This window comes from Populus trichocarpa, chromosome 16 (genome assembly GCF_000002775.5).
Source record: "Populus trichocarpa isolate Nisqually-1 chromosome 16, P.trichocarpa_v4.1, whole genome shotgun sequence".
In the NCBI taxonomy this organism is placed as follows: Eukaryota; Viridiplantae; Streptophyta; class Magnoliopsida; order Malpighiales; family Salicaceae; genus Populus; species Populus trichocarpa.
This window is the reverse complement of record NC_037300.2, coordinates 5,821,288-5,838,981: the sequence shown is the minus strand read 5'-3', so window position 1 is coordinate 5,838,981 and position 17,694 is coordinate 5,821,288. Positions and strand designations below refer to the sequence as shown.

At 31.8% G+C, this 17,694-nt stretch overlaps 2 protein-coding genes across 2 annotated transcripts; both read left to right on the top strand.

The window, feature by feature from the left end:
• Nucleotides 1–1,308: 1,308 nt before the first annotated feature.
• Nucleotides 1,309–5,254, top strand: LOC7467570 (beta-fructofuranosidase, insoluble isoenzyme 2). The gene is made up of 7 exons (XM_024587594.2): nt 1,309–1,597; nt 2,902–2,910; nt 3,028–3,884; nt 3,975–4,133; nt 4,306–4,550; nt 4,661–4,751; nt 4,860–5,254. The coding sequence occupies exons 1-7, from the start codon at nt 1,414–1,416 to the stop codon at nt 5,079–5,081; spliced, it is 1,767 nt and encodes a 588-aa protein (XP_024443362.2). The 5' UTR covers nt 1,309–1,413; the 3' UTR covers nt 5,082–5,254.
• A 6,608-nt stretch (nt 5,255–11,862) lies between these two features.
• LOC18109467 (beta-fructofuranosidase, insoluble isoenzyme 2) lies at nt 11,863–15,880 on the top strand. Its single transcript, XM_024587570.2, has 7 exons — nt 11,863–12,166; nt 13,534–13,542; nt 13,642–14,498; nt 14,589–14,747; nt 14,933–15,177; nt 15,283–15,373; nt 15,479–15,880. Exons 1-7 carry the CDS (start codon nt 11,983–11,985, stop codon nt 15,671–15,673), a joined length of 1,740 nt encoding a protein of 579 aa, XP_024443338.2. The 5' UTR covers nt 11,863–11,982; the 3' UTR covers nt 15,674–15,880.
• Nucleotides 15,881–17,694: the final 1,814 nt, after the last annotated feature.

The window sequence follows — 17,694 nt, the reverse complement described above, 5'->3', positions numbered from 1 at the left end:
AAGACTAACTAAGATTGGACAAAACACTTTCGTAGTTTCTCCTTTTCGAGTCACTCTATAAATATCAGCACAGACTACACACTCTACAGTAGCTGCTTACTATGATTGCTTCACCTTAACTATTATGTTTTTTTTTTTCATTTTAAAAATATTTTAAAAAAAATTTAATTTTTTTTATTTTTTTCTTTGTTTTAAATTAGTATTTTTTTTTTATGTTTTCAAATCATTTTGATATGTTGATGTCAAAATAATTTTTTTAAAAATAAAAAAATATTATTTTAATATATTTTTAAAAGAAAAACACTTTAAAAAATAATCGCTATCACATCTCTAAACATTCTCTAAAAATCATGTCGTGCTTGTATGACATGTTAGAAAAAAAAATTCTAAATAAATAGCAAAGCGAGGACCGATATTTGAATCTTTCAAGTATCAACTTGAAGTTCAAAACCCTTGCCTTTTTTCTTTTACTTTTGAACTAAAAAAAGTTAAATTTCTTGCTCATGGCAAAGACTAGGGAGAAGGAAGTTTCGGGACATTATTTTTCTTCCCAATATAGACATTGGGCTTTTTTACGATAAATATTCTATATACCACTAATAATTTTTTATTTAAATTATTTTTTATATCAATCTTATTATTAAGCTATGCATTTGAGATTTTTCATCGCCTTGCCAAACCCAGGCACACGGGTGTGTCGTTGTCGCCAAACCCAGGTGTTGTCGCCAGGCCTGGGCACCTTGAGTGTGGCGTTAGGTGCCTTGGGTGTGGTGTAGTCACCAGACCCAGGCGCCTTGGGTTTGGCGTGGTCACCAGATCCAGGAGCCTTGGATGTGTTGTTGTCGCCAGATCCAAGCGCATGAATCTGGTTTGGTTGCCAGGTCTAGATAACTTAGGTCTAACATGTTTGTCAGATCAAAATAATATGAATCTGGTATGGTTAGCCGACCCAAAAGAGTTGATGATTACCCAAGTCTACAATAACATATGTTTGACATTTCTATCCACCATTACAATAACTATTTATATTATTTTCTGATCGACAACATGTTTACCATATCTAAGTAAATAGCTAAGCGAGGACGGATATTTGAATCTTTCACATATCAACTCAAAGTTCAAAACCTCCCAAAATAAAAACTAACCATCCGCTAAGTCAGCAAGTAAACGGCAAATCCACAAACTAATATTTGTAAAGGTCAACATCGTCTAATTGGAGACTTCTTAATTATCCTTTTCAGTCTCTAATAAGAGCCTAGAAAACCTCTATATATATCCACTCTCCAAGCACGTAAACTCTCATTCTTAGCTCTTTCGATATTATTCATTGCAAAAAAAAAAAAACTCTCTTCCTTCTCTGCTCTCTTTGTGATTCCTGGTTTTCTCTCGTGGACGATAATCATATATATATCAATGATGGCTATGCCAAACACTCTCTCAGTTCTTGCTTTGTTTGCTTTGTTTTTTGTGCTAAGTAACAATGGAGCCGAGGCTTCTCATAAGATTTATCCTCAGTTTCAGACTCTTAGTGTTGAGAACGTGAATCAAGTCCATAGAACCGGGTATCACTTTCAGCCTCCTAGGAACTGGATCAACGGTACATAAGCATCTTCTTTTCTTTCTTTCTTTCTTTCTCCCATACAATGCAAATAGCAATACCTATAATATATTTCTTTAAAAGGTAAATAATATACGTTGCCTTTTTAATCTTTTTTTATGATCTTTTTGTTTTGTCTGTCTTAGATTCTTAAGTGTAGTAGGGATAAAGCTTTAATTGTTAGTCAAGATTTCAAATTTGATCTCCACGTGCATTTTTTTAAAGAGATATATTACCTTAATTGTTAGTCAAGATTTCATATTTACTTATTACTCTATTTTCTTGTCATGAATTATTATTTTAATTAAAGTGAAGATTTGAATTTTCAACTTTTTTTTTTTTGCAAATGTTTTTAATAATTAAAATTCGGGGGGTAGGCAGTACGTATATAGTAGGGATAAAGCTATATATATATATATATATATATATATATATATATATATATATATATATATTAAGGTGTCCATATTTTGTCATGTCTCTCTGTTTTTGTGAATGAGATGAAAACTCCTTGGATATTAGACAAGAAGATGGTTGAAAATTGGACATTAAAGATGAGGTTAGTGGTTATATAGGCAAATTAATATTTGCATTGCGAATGTTCTTTTTCGAACAAGAGGTAGGGATTTATATCGCCAAGGTTGACATTGAAGGCAAAACCCTAATTATGTATATATATAATCTATGTCTTTTTGTTTCTTTGTAATCGTGTTTATTGCCTGCATAAAATTGGTGGGTCCTTTTTGGTCTTCAAAAATAAATGGCCGGGCACCATTAATAGAGACAAAATGACTCTTTAGTATGCACCATAAGTATATTCAGACACAGTTTTCATATGACTCTATAGTATCTATTACTTGAATTTATTGCGTTCACATCTTAGGAGAGTGAGATCCAAACTTCACCTTAGAAAAGGGGAAGAAGCACACGCATTGATGAGCCAAGCTTAATAACTTGGGCATATGTTGTTAAATAATTATTATTATGAAGAAAACTAGGGAATCTGGTGGGATAATCCTATATGAATCATTGCCAGGACAGATTATTAATTGTTTTCAATGGCATGACATGAGGTTTTGATGTTTTTGTTTGCCTTTAAAAAAGTTTGTACCATTTTTTACTTGCTGGGAACGTTCCTCACTAGTTCTGTTCAGCTGTTGTGTCAAATTTTATGCATTGATTAATGTTAGTGTGAAAATTGACTTCAACAATGATGGCTAACTTTTGTTTTTTTGTCTCCTTCTTGGGTCCATGATGCTTTTGGGTGCGGCTCAAATTGATTGGGGAAAATTTATCGACAATAGATCCAAATGGTAAGCCAATTCAACAAGAACCTGATTGGTTTCATGGCCAATTCAACAAGTATATTCAGACAGATTTCGAATCAATCCTAATCCTGATTTTGATTGTTTTACGTGTGCTATGAGCAGCACCTATGTACTACAAGGGGCTATACCATCTATTCTACCAATACAACCCCAAAGGCGCAGTGTGGGGTAACATTGTTTGGGCTCATTCAGTTTCAAAGGATTTGATCAATTGGGAATCCCTTGAGCCTGCACTCTACCCTTCTAAATGGTTTGATAATTATGGATGTTGGTCTGGTTCAGCGACAATCCTTCCAAACGGTGAGCCTGTTATATTCTACACGGGTATTGCCGATAAAAATAACAGTCAGATCCAAAACTACGCAGTACCCGCAAACTTGTCGGATCCATATCTTCGTGAATGGGTTAAGCCCGATGATAATCCGATAGTGAACCCGGATGTTAGTGTAAACGGTAGCGCGTTCCGTGATCCGACCACTGCTTGGTGGGCTGATGGGCATTGGAGGATTTTGATAGGCAGCAGGAGGAACCATGTAGGGGTGGCATATTTGTACAGGAGTAGGGATTTGAAGAAATGGGCCAAGACCAAACACCCGTTACATTCAGTTCAGCGTACAGGTATGTGGGAATGCCCAGATTTTTTCCCTGTTTCATCATTCGGTGAAAATGGGCTGGATCCTTCAGTTAATGGACAAAATGTGAAACATGCATTGAAGGTTAGCTTAGACTTGACAAGATACGAGTACTATACACTGGGTACTTACGATAATAAGAAGGAAAAGTATTTTCCTGATGAGGGCTTAGTTGATGGTTGGGCTGGTCTTAGGTTAGATTATGGAAACTTTTATGCTTCTAAGACATTCTTTGACCCAAGTACGAATAGGAGGATTTTGTGGGGCTGGGTTAATGAGTCTGATGCTGTTCAACAAGATACGAACAAAGGGTGGGCAGGAATTCTGGTAATACTTGGTGGAATTTATTGTTAACTTTTTAGAAGTCATTTTTATTGGTTAATAACATTTTATGTCTTTTTTATTGCGTTGTTGTAGTCGATTCCTAGGAAGGTATGGCTAGATCCAAGTGGAAAGCAATTGCTGCAGTGGCCTGTTGTAGAATTGGAGAAATTAAGAGGGCACAATGTTCAACTGAGCAATCAAAAGCTCAACCAAGGTGATCATGTTCAAGTTAAAGGCATCACTGTTGCTCAGGTTTGTTTCTTTGTTTGCTTTATATTTTTCTTTTTAGAAAAAATTGGACATTTAAGTTCAAGAAACAATTACTGAAAAAATATATCAAGTCAATGTTTTTTTTTTTTACCTTGAATGATAGTGAAGTTAAGCTAAGATTTTGCTGATTAATTGCTCTGCATATATTTTACAGGCTGATGTTGATGTAACCTTTTCTTTCCCAAGCTTGGACAAAGCTGAGCCTTTTGATCCAAAATGGGCTAAGCTTGATGCACTTGATGTATGTGCCCAAAAGGGTTCCAAAGCTCCTGGTGGACTTGGGCCATTTGGACTCCTGACATTAGCTTCAGAAAATCTTGAAGAATTCACTCCTGTCTTCTTTAAAGTATTTAAAGCAGTAGACAAGCATAAAGTTCTGTTGTGCTCTGATGCAAGGAGGTTTGTGTGATAACTTTTCTTCTCTTCTCTTCTCGGGACACATGTTCTCATCCTAATTTTGTCATCAACCTCTACTAAACATGGTCTGTATACCTGGCTTCTTTAAACAGCTCTTCCCTAGGTGAAGGACTGTATAAACCATCTTTTGCTGGATTTGTTGATGTTGATTTAACTGACAAGAAACTTTCGCTCAGAAGTTTGGTATGATGGTCCTTTCATTATCCTAGTTTGAAACAATACTTGCTCTTGTTATGTTCTCATTTACTTAACTATCTTAATATACTTTTGGTCATTACTCGTTCTTTCCAGATTGATCACTCTGTTGTAGAGAGTTTTGGAGCTGGAGGAAGAACTGCCATCACATCCAGGGTTTATCCAACCATTGCAGTCTTTGAAAAGGCTCACTTGTACGTGTTCAACAATGGCAGCGAGACCATCACAGTGGAGAATCTTAATGCTTGGAGTATGAACTTACCTGTGATGAATGTCCCTATAAAGAACCGAGGGGGAGAGAATCCACGCAATGAATAATAATAAGGAAATGAATTAAGAAAACCTAATATTTATTTTAGGAAGGATAGTTATTTGAACATTGCGGTGTTGAGATTGTGTAGTACACCACAAAGAATAATTCATCCCCTTTTGTTCTCGTGTAATTCTCATGTATATATATAAATAATCCTCGTTTTATTTTTTCTTTGCAATTAATCTTTTTATTTTTTATTAATATTTTCTTAGGTCTTTCTTCAAATATATTTCTATAAGAAATATAATATTTTATAGAAGTATTTACTAAGACAACCTAGATCCTTTCATACATTATGTTAGATTAAAAACAATAATCACTTCAAGGTCTTGAAGAAATATTTAAAAAATCGTAAAGTAAAAGAAATATAAATGAATGGAAAGGAAAAAAAAGTATGGATTTTATTTTCACTTTAAAGAGATTCTATGAAATATATTTATTTCATACATTTTTAATTTAGATAGAAATCAAGAAAATCTAAAGTATTACAATATCAAGAAACATTTACATTTTTGGAAGTGAAACGTGAGTAGAAGTTATAGACAACTCTTCATACTTTGTATCTAGCAAATTTTATTTAATTTTCTTATATTATTGAAAATTCTTGAAGAGTCTTTTCAAGAATCATCTATCTCACTAACAAATATAAAAAAAAGACTTAAATGATCCTATATTAAAAGTTAAATTAACAAAATGATAGCGTCATAATAAATGCAAAGGACCTACATGTTCTAAGACTTTACGATGAGTGAAAATTTAGAGGGTTGGAAAAGCAAAAACCTTTAGGGTTGATTATGTAATTGGATAATTAGAATTGAAAATTATATTTATATTGAATGATTTATTGGATGTTTTGATAATTTCTAATTTATTGACTGCAATTTCTAACCAAAAGGAAATTTAGCTTCCATTCTCCAAACTTTTACAAATGAAAAATCTTCTCTTTTTTTTTTTCTTCTTTTGTTTTGTCTTTTACTAGCTCTTACAAAAACAAAATTGATTCTTGAGAACCCTCACATTCTTATATCATGTTGAGGTATTATAGAAGAAAAAACTACAAAATTTAATCCAATTTAGTGTAATCAATTAACATGTTGGTTAACTATATTATAAAATATAGGAAAAAAAAATTTCTATATAAAATTATAGATACTCTTTCTAATCTTTCATTTGGCATGCAAAATTGATGAAGCTATTGTGAATGCTAGATTTTATATTTTTAATTTCAAACCTAGATCTTTATTTAGTGATTGAAAATTAATTTTCAATCAATATTTAATCCAAATGGGTAACTACTGAAAATATTGTATAAAGAAGAAACTGTTAAAATCATTGTATAAAGTAGATTTTAGAATTGAAAAAAAATACTTGAATCATATTAAAGATGTATCCCAGGGAGATATGATTTCATTTTCTTGGTTCATTACTTTGTGCTTATTTAAATTTCATTACCTTTTCACGTATGTACATCTTTGCTTGCTTAAATGACTTTGTACTATAAATATTGTAAAGAGTGGACAACTATCATAACTTGATTTTGACCTCCAATTCCAAAAAAAATTCAAAAAATTTTAAAAATGTAAAAAAAAATGTAAAAAAGAATATGTTTTTGATGCATTTATTCCTATTTTATAATTTTCAACGTCTTTTTTTAAAATCAAATTCAAAGAATTATGTTTTTGATGTATTCATATCCATTTCATAATTCTTGATACTTTTCATATCGAATTGACATTAAGTTTTCTTTTCTAAAAAATCCAAAAATAAAATCAAAAGTAAAACAAGAAGCAAAATAAACAGAGTTCAAGTGGAAAACAAGAAAAATAAGGGATCAAAATAAAAAGGAGTACCTTGGGGACCAAATAGCTAAAGAGAAGATGACAAGATTTGGGCATTATATATAAATGAGTGACATGTAGAGAAGGGGAGGCAACCACACATATAAAAAAACATTATTTATCATCTCTTCCACCAAAACCCTAACCAAAAAAACATCATTCATCTTCTCTTCCACCAAAACCCTAATAAAAAAAACATTATTCAACATCTCTTCCTCCAAAACACTAGCCAACATAAATATTTTTGAGATAATATGAGCTAAAATGTAAAGAAATAAACCCTAGAAGAACACTATTTATATTCTCCTACTTTTCTCTCATAAAAACCCTAACCTTGTCTTTCTCTCTCTAAAGTCAAAACTTCCCCATTGATTTCTCTCACACACCACCATTTTCTTCACCTCGAAGCCCTTTATAAAATCCCTTGATCAATCAAAACCAATAACCTCTGTATCATCTCTCAATTGAAGAAAAAAAAGAGAGTAACACCTATTTCATCAAAAGTGAGAGAGTCATAACCATCATGGCTCTACATTGTTAGATCTTTGTCATTGATGAGAGGTGGCCTACACCTCCATCATAGGAAGAAGGAGCATGGCCTAGCACACCCTACGGGTTCCTCTACATGTTGTTCAGACACTAGTGGCACGTGGAACAAAACGTCAAAGTTGACAGCTCCTTCCTAACATGTGACAATCATACGTCGCCATTGATTTTCTTCTTTCCAACAAGTTTTGCCATTATTCCATACCCTTCCAATCCTTTACCCTTAGAAAGTCCATTTCAAACCTAAAACCTCTCTTGAATATTTATCTTGCTTTATTATCGATTTTGATATGTTTTGTGAAGAGATTCTAGGAGGTGTGATGTTTATTGGATTAATTTTGTGTTGGAATGATATTGGCCAAATCTTTTAATCTTGCATACTCATTCTCATGTGTAAGGATTATGTGGAATAACATGCTTAGACTTGATTTTAGCCTTGTGTATGTGTTTGTGTCTATTAATTATTGTAATCTTATACATGCAAAATTAGGGCTCTTATGTGTTTATAATGCATTTGGTGGATGGTTACCCTTGTTCAATTTTCATCCATTTTATTAGTATCACATGATCCTCATCATTCAAAACATAAAAAATAGAATTATCACCATCAAATTATACATATGGTCAACCCTCTCACATATTAAAAAGTAAAAAAAAAAAAATACATTCTTGCACTTTTTTTTTTAATTTACACATGTTTAGCTAACTATTGATGTCATTTCAGTATTTTTATGTATGCATTTAAAAAAAATCTAAAGATATTTTTCATATTGCATGCATCCATTTTGGGTTTTATAGCATATTTATAAAACTCATAGAAGTTTGACCCAAATTAAAAGGTTTTCAGAAAGCTGACATCCCAAAAATTCTTTCCTTTTCAAATTCACGATGAATAAATGTTTTGTTATTCACTCGTAGTATTTGAGAAGATAGACTTATAGAGAACTGTTATTTTGAATATTACAGAGAGTAACGCCTCTGCTTCTTTGTTTCAAATATACCATCATTTTAAAATTATTTTTCGGTCTAATATTCATCGATAATACCTAAGTGTCATTCAAAAGTTTTAATAAAATTATCAATCTAATATTCATCGATAACAAAATGATGAGTATTGGTAAAAAAATATAGTCTAATATTCACCGATTACATCTAAGTATGAATCATGAGTATTAAGCCTTTTATTCAACAAACATTGCGAGTGAAACTAGGTGTTATAGGAAAAGTGAACCTCATCGAGGCACCATCCATAGACCTTTCCTAAGATTCAGGATGGGTTTAATGAGCCCAATATAGGCCCATGAATCCTTTACTAACATGACTTAATTGGCAATTAGTCACAGGCCCTAATCAGGAGTGACTGACCTTAAAAATATCAATTCACCAAGTGTTATTGAAAGATAATAATTGAGAGGAAAAAATGAATCGGAACATAGAATGGCTAAGTTTAATCTTCAACCAAGAGTTTGACTTATAGCAATAAACCTAGTATCACCATGTAAATAGACCACTAGTAGATAAGGCACAACTATTAAAAATAAAAGACAAGATTAGTAATAAATATAGGATACTTTAGGGTGATAGTATCTTCTCTCCAGCATGATTAGTCCCTTACCTCATATCTTTGAAGATTAGTTAGGGTTTTTAATAATCATAATACTAAGTGGTGACTCCTCTTTTTATTTTTACCTCATTCTCAAACAAGCTTTTATTTTTATGAGCTCGATACGATGTCAGGTGCAACAAATTATATTTCTCTTGTATTAAAATTTATTTTAATTTGAGAAATCTATTTCTTCTAGATTTTATCTCTATTATTGATTTTTTTTGTACAAAGATTCTTCTCTAGGTTTTGTCGAGTATAGCAAGATGAAAGCCTTTTCTATTCCTAACTAGAGAATACTGATTCCTTATATTTACTTGGATATAAGATGTACAAGTCATATCGTGTGTGTTTGTTATTGGTGAAATAATATATCTTTATAAAATAAATTGTCCTTTAAAAAAGTGAGTGAAATTAGACATTGTGAGTGTGTCATATTTTTACTAAATAAATCAAAATTTTCTTCACATATGATTGTACACTAAAGAATATTAAAATGTAGAGAAATTCTACTCCAGTTTTCTCTTGACAACTGAACAATCATATGCACCAAATTAAATGAGTCCTATTATACTTAGAAGGACTACTTTAATATTAAATTACAATGAACCTTTTATACTTCACTAGCTTTTTATAAAATAAAAAGTTGAGGAAATTTGCTTAATTTCATGTTAAAATTGTTTTTTACGATAAGTTTGGGCTTATTTTCATGTGTTGGAAAGCACTTAAATATCATATGCAAATTCGATGAGATTTTTCAACCGTCAAATATCAAATTAATGGAGGATTAACATGGTCAAATATTGATTATATTTGAGAAGAAATTGATAAAATTAAAAGACTTGAAATTCAATTGATCATAAGGTAATATATTGGGATTAAATTGAAGTTTTTTACTTTTTTATTTTTTATTATATATAGATGAGTGACATGTAGAAAAGAGGAGGCAACCACACACATAAAAAAACATTATTCGTTCTTTTCGGGTAACATGTGCAAGGTCGTCTAGCGATCAAATGCCTCCTTCCACCACAGCGTTTGATTCATCTCGGCATCGTCTCCACGATGAGACAGCATGTGTATCCAAACATCTTCTAGTTTGGCTCTCGGTGACCTTTTTTTTTTTTTCCCCTTCTTTTATCTCTCCCCTCAATTTATTTGCTACACTTAAAAACATTTAAAAAAGCCCTTTAGTTGTTTATTCCTTTAGATTTGGTCTCTATTCTTTTGATTACTATTTTTTTTATTTGAAATAATTTATAAAATTAGAATTTTTTTTCAGTCTCACCCCCTTCAACTTTTTTCAACTTTCAAATTTGGTTCTCGGTCTTTTAATTGTTATTTGTTTTATTTGAGATATATTCTTAAATTGATTTTTTTTTTACAATTTCATCCATATTAAGTTTTCTTCCCCTAACAAATTTGGTCTTCATTCTTTTGATTACTATTTTTTTTTACTATGGTAAGTTTTTAAAATTTATTTTTTTATTTCATTCTTCAATATTAAATTAGCTGAAACTAGGCTTCTTGATTGAGTTTGGATCTAGAATTTCATGGGTTACTTGTTTTAGATATTAGCTAAAGTTTAGGAGGTTCATCTGTGTTTGTTTTTTTCTTTTTCTTTTTCTTTTTAAGCTCATGTTTTTTCAGTTTTATCTTTTAAAATTTATTCAATTGAAGATTGAGCTCCATTATTTTTATTTTTTTTGTTTTTTATAGAATTTTTCACTAATTTTTAAAATGACATGGATTATCTTAGTTCTTTTTTTTTTTTGTAGTTCTTTCTTGAATTTACTGGCAAATCTTTTAAATTGATATTTTTTTATGATTTCATTCTTTAACATTAGATTTGTTGGAAATTAATTTTCTTTTTCAATTTCATCCTTCAAGGTTAGGCTACGTAATTTTCTTCAATTTCCTTTCTATTTATTTATCTCGGTCTCATCACTTAGACCATGAGTTTGATGAGTTAGCCTGGATTTTCTTGGTTTTTTTTAGAATTGCTTTTTTTTTAATTTAATTGTTATGTCTTGTCCTTCAGTATCGGGTTATTTTAGAATTGAGTTTTGTAATCTTTTTCGATTTGTCTTCTATTAGATTATCTCATTTGCATGATTTGAGTCGTAGAGTTTAGTTTACTTACCTGGTTTGATAGGATTTTTTTATCTTTTTTTTATTGATTTTTTTTTTCAATATCATCATTTTATATTAGATTTATTTGCAACTAGACTCATAACTTGACTTGACTTGTATGTTTATAATACTCATTTTGATTTTTGTTTTTTTGTTTTTACTTTTTAAAATATATTTTTTAACAGATAAAAAAGTGTTAGGGAACGTGACACAGCACGGGTCAACAGATTTAGTAATAACTATATTTATGAGTCTATCAAAAATATATTTAGTTGTAGACTTGTATGTTTATCATACTCATTTTGATTTTTGTTTTTTTTTAATTTTTAAAATATATTTTTTAACGGATAAAAAAGTGTTAGGGAACGTGACACAGTACGGGTCAACAGATTTAGTAATTACTATATTTATAAACGTTTATGTGAATATTGTGATTTACAATCCAAATAAATAGCAAAGGGAGGACCGATATTTGAATCTTTCAAATATCAACTCGATCGAAGTCCCAAAATAAAAACTAACCATCCACAAAGTCAGCGAGTAAACAGCAAATCCACAAACTAATATTTGTAAAGGTCAACATCGTCTAGTTGGAGACTTCTTATCCTTTTCAGTCTCTAATAAGAGCCTAGAAAACCTCTATATATATCCACTCTCCAAGCACGTAAACTCTCATTCTTAGCTCTTTCGATATAATTCATTGAAAAAAAATAAAAACTCTTTTCTTTCTCTGTTCTCTCTCTTTGTGATACCTGGTTTTCTCTCGTGGATGATAATCAAATATCAATGATGGCTATGCCACACACTCTCTCAGTTCTTGCTCTGTTTGCTTTGCTTTTTGTGCTAACTAATAATGGAGCCGAGGCTTCTCATAAGATTTATTCTGAGTATCAGACTCTTAGTGTTGAGAACGTGAACCAAGTCCATAGAACTGGGTATCACTTTCAGCCTCCAAGGCACTGGATCAACGGTACATGAGCATCTCCTTTTCTTTCTTTCTCCCATGCAATGCAAATAGTACTATCTATAATATATTTCTTAAAAAATATAATATAATATACGTTGCCTTTTTAATCTTCTAGGGTATGACCTTTTTGTTTTGTTTGTCTTGGATTCTTAAGGGTAGTAGGGCTCCATCTCGATTCAGTTCTTCTTCCTAAGAAGATGCTATTAATTTGACATTCTTTCTTCCTTTCTTTTTGCCTGCATCGTGCTTACATAGTCCAACTCCACAAGCGCTTGTTCTAAGAGAGATATCACTTTAATTGTTATTCAAGATTATTTCAAATTTACTTATTACTTTATACTCGCATATTTTTGCAAATTTATTTGGGACAAAGCTATCAAGATGTTCCTTTTGGTCTTCAAGAATATATTGCTATCAGTCTATTTAATTCTCTTCTCCTGTTGTACTCTTTTATATCTGTCATGTTATTATTAATTCATTGATTATATATATTATTTCATCGAAAAATATATGGTTTTGAGGTTGTGATTCCATGTATATAATTTCATCGAAAATAGTCTTATAGTAACAAATTAACCGTCGCCATAAGTTAAATTTGTACACGACAATATGCGGGTTCGTGAGGTTTTGGACAAACAGGAAAATAGCACATGTCTTTAGATTTTCTACACAATTAACCTTTTAAACTCCGAAAAGGTGGCACCAAAAGGTACTTGGATGCGCGGAAGTCTTTCTTGTCCATTCAGCATCCTACATGCAGCCGTGCAAATAGTGGGCTATCGGTGGTGCTAATCCTTACAAGGACCACTTTTTTTATTCTTTTTTCTTCTTTGCAAAGTTGACGTACTGGTCTGTGATCCTTTCCTTGTTGACATTGAGGCAGTTTTGTATTGGTTACTCTTTAAATAACACTTGCTCATATATACTTGAAAAGGGTTGAACAGACTTCATCATGTTGGTTTTCTCTTTAAAAATAGAAGGAAAGATTCAAGAAGAACTGGTTTAGACTGGGGCACATGCTGTTAAATAATTATTATGAAGAAAAGTAGGGGATCTGGCGGGATAATCCTATATTAATCATTGCCAGGACAGATTGTGGCCAGCGCAATATTAAGATTTTCAATGGCATGACATGAGGTTTTGATGTTCTTGTTTGTCTTGAAAAAAGATTGTACCATTTACTTGCTGGGAACATTCCTCCCTAGCTCTGTTCAGCTATTGTGTCAAATATTATGCATTTATTCATTTTTGAGTGAAAATTGGCTTCAACACTGATGGCTGACTTTTGTTTTCTTCTTCTTTTTTCCTTTTTGGTCCATGATGCTCTTGGGTGCTGCTCAAATTGATTGGAATAAATTTATCAACAATAGATCCAAACGGTAAGCCATTCCAACAAGAACATGATCGGTTTCATGGCCTCCAGTTTTTTAATCAATCCTGATTTTGATTGTTTTATGTGTGCTAATATGTATGAGCAGCGCCTATGTACTACAAGGGGCTATACCATCTATTCTACCAATACAACCCCAAAGGTGCAGTGTGGGGTAACATTGTTTGGGCTCATTCAGTTTCGAAGGATTTGATCAATTGGGAATCCCTTGAGCCTGCAATCTACCCTTCTAAATGGTTTGATAATTATGGATGTTGGTCTGGCTCAGCGACGGTCCTTCCAGATGGTGAGCCTGTTATATTCTACACGGGTATTGTGGATAAAAATAACAGTCAGATTCAAAACTACGCAGTACCCGCAAACTTGTCAGATCCATATCTTCGTGAATGGGTTAAGCCTGATGATAATCCGATAGTGAACCCGGATGCTAACGTAAATGGTAGTGCATTCCGTGATCCAACCACTGCTTGGTGGGCTGATGGGCATTGGAGGATTTTGATAGGCAGCAGGAGGAAACATAGAGGGGTTGCATATTTGTACAGGAGTAAAGATTTTAAGAAATGGGTCAAGGCTAAGCATCCGTTACATTCAGTTCAGGGTACAGGTATGTGGGAATGCCCAGATTTTTACCCCGTTTCATTATCCGGCGAAAACGGGTTGGATCCTTCAGTTATGGGACAAAATGTGAAACATGTATTGAAGGTTAGCCTAGATATGACAAGATACGAATACTATACAATGGGTACATACGATAAGAAGAAGGACAAGTATTTTCCTGATGAGGGCTTAGTTGATGGTTGGGCTGGTCTCAGGTTAGATTATGGAAACTTTTATGCTTCTAAGACGTTCTTTGACCCAAGCACAAATAGAAGGATTTTGTGGGGTTGGGCTAATGAGTCTGATGATCCTCAAAAAGATAAGGACAAAGGGTGGGCAGGAATTCAGGTAATGCTTGGTGGAATTTATTGTTTACTTTTTAGAAGTCATTTTTATTGGTTAATAACATTTTATGTTTTTTTTATTGCATTGTTGTAGTTGATTCCAAGGAAGGTGTGGCTAGATCCTAGTGGAAAGCAATTGCTACAGTGGCCTGTTGCAGAATTAGAGAAATTGAGAGGGCACAATGTTCAACTGAGCAATCAAATGCTTGACCAAGGCAACCATGTTGAAGTTAAAGTCATCACTGCTGCTCAGGTTTGTTTTCTTTCTCTGTTTGCTTTATATTTTTCTTTTTAAAAAAATTAAACATTTAAGTCCAAGAAACAATTACTTAAAAAATATATGAAGTCAATATTTTTTAAGTAATTATTTCTTACCTTGAATGGTAGTGAAGTTAAGCTAAGATTTTGCTGATTAATTGCTCTGCGTATATTTTACAGGCTGATGTTGATGTAACCTTTTCTTTCTCAAGCTTGGACAAAGCTGAGCCTTTTGATCCTAAATGGGCTAAGCTCGATGCACTTGATGTATGTGCCCAAAAGGGTTCCAAAGATCCTGGTGGACTGGGGCCCTTTGGACTCTTGACATTAGCTTCAGAAAACCTTGAAGAATTCACTCCTGTCTTCTTTAGAGTATTTAAAGCAGCAGACAAGCATAAAGTTCTTCTGTGCTCTGATGCAAGGAGGTTTGTGTTATAGCTTCTCTTCTCTTCTCTAGACATATGTTCTCATCCTAATTTTGTTATCAACCTCTACTAAACATGGTCTGTATACCTGGCTTCTTTAAACAGCTCTTCCTTAGGTAAAGAACTATATAAACCATCTTTTGCTGGATTTGTTGATGTTGATTTAACCGACAAGAAACTTTCGCTCAGAAGTTTGGTATGGTCCTTTCATTATCTTAGCCTGAAACAGTACTTGCTCCTGTTATGTTCTCATTTACGTAACTATCTTAACATACTTTTGGTTATTACTCTTTCTTTCCAGATTGACCACTCTGTTGTAGAGAGTTTTGGAGCTGGAGGAAGAATTGCCATCTCATCTAGGGTTTATCCAACTATTGCAGTCTTTGAAAAGGCTCACTTATACGTGTTCAACAATGGCAGCGAGACCATCACAGTGAAGAATCTTAATGCTTGGAGCATGAACACGCCTGTCATGAATGTTCCTGTAAAGAGTTGAAGGGGGGAAGAATACACTCAATGAATAATAATAATAATAACAAGGAAATGAGCTAAGAAACAATAATCGTTATTTTGGGTAGGATAGTTATTTGAAAACTACGATGTTGGGACTATGTAGTAACACTGCAAAAAACAATCCAATCCTACTTGTTCCTTTGTAATTCTCTTCTCATGTATATAAATAATATTTCTTTTTTCTTCACAATCAATTTTTAATTTTCAATTAATTAATATTTTCTTTGATATTTCTTGAACAAACATATTTCTATGAAGACAACTTATACTTTCTCAAGGATCCTTTCTTGTATTATGTTAGACATTAAAATAAAAAACAAAATCAGTTCAAGTCTCGAAAGAATATTGAAAATATTGTGAAATGGAAAAGATATGAAAAAATAGAGAGTAGAAAACAAAGAATTAATTCCATTTTCACTATCAAGAGATCTTATAAAATAGATCTTTTTCATAAAATTTTTTATTTAAATGTGGAAATCAAGAAAATTTCAAAATTATAGATTGTCTTTCTAAATAGTTCTTTTATTTGGCACTCAACATTGATGAAGGTATTGTGAATGATAGACTTTGTACTTTTATATCAAACCAAATCTTTAAGTATAGATTAAAATTAATTTTCAATCGATCTTTAATCTAAATGGGTGATTGCTGAAAACTTTGTATAAAATAGTAATTATTAAAATCATTGTATAAAAGTATATTTTAGAATTCAAAATTAGTTGAATTGTAAAAGTTTGAAACACGTAATTAATGAAAGCATCTAAGTAGTAAGTCCACCCAAAATACATTCTAAGGCTTTTTATGTTTTTACATTTTAAAATTGTTTTTGAAAAAATTTAAAATTTTTGTATTTTTTTCTTTACTTCAAATTAATATTTTTTGTTTTGATGTTTTCAGATCATTTTGATGCGCTGATATCAAAAATAATTTTTAAAAAATAAAAAAAAATCATCTTGATGCTTTTCCAAATAAAAAACACTTTGAAAAACAAGAACCACATTCCTAAACAGGCTCTTAGTCCGCGTCCTTTTCTTGATATGTTACACTTTTTCTATGTTTGGATTTTAAGCTCACATCAGTCTTTTTTGCTTCATGCAAAGAGTTTCTTCTTATTATAGTTATATTCTCACTAATTAACTAAGAGAAAAACTTGGGATCACACCTCTAAGTCCCTAACAATAGAAGAATGTCTGTTCACACTCCCCAAGATCCAAGAACACCTTATTTGGTCATCAAGTCACCATACATGAGCACCACAACTTCTTCATCTATTTCCATATATTAATTATATATGTTGTGTATTAAAGATGCAGAGCCCAGTTAGATATGATTTTATTTAGTCACCATACATGAGCACCCTAACTCCATACCTTATTCACGAAGGTAAATTTGTTTGCTGGTTAGGAGGATAGCAAGTTACAAATCATATCTCAGTAGGATATACAAGTATTTTGTTTCTATACTATGATATTCATAAATGGAGTAGTTAATAAATGAAATAATTAATGGTAGATTTGATTTATTTTTTTTAATAAAGGCCATCGAAGCTAGAAGCTAGAACTCATTGAACACTATGGTGTCAAGATTGTGTAGTAGTACTCCATAAAGAATAATCCAACCCTTCTTGTTCCTGTGTAATTCTCAGGTATATAAATAATATTAATTTTATTTTTTCTTCACAATCAATAATCTTTTTATTTTTGATAAATATTCTCATGTCTTTCTTGAACAAATTTAAATATATTTCTGCAAATAAAATATAATATTTTATAGAAGTATTTACTAATAATTTTTTAGATGATCTATACTTGTCAGGATCCTTTCATACATCATGTTAGATATAAAAAGATTCAATATAAGTCTCATAGAAATATTGAAAAAATCATGAAATGGAAAATATCCAAATTAATGAGTGGAGAGCAAAAAACAAAGAATGAATTCTATTTTCACTTTAATGCTTGGAGCATGAAGATGCTTGTGATGAATGTTCATGTAAAGAGCTAA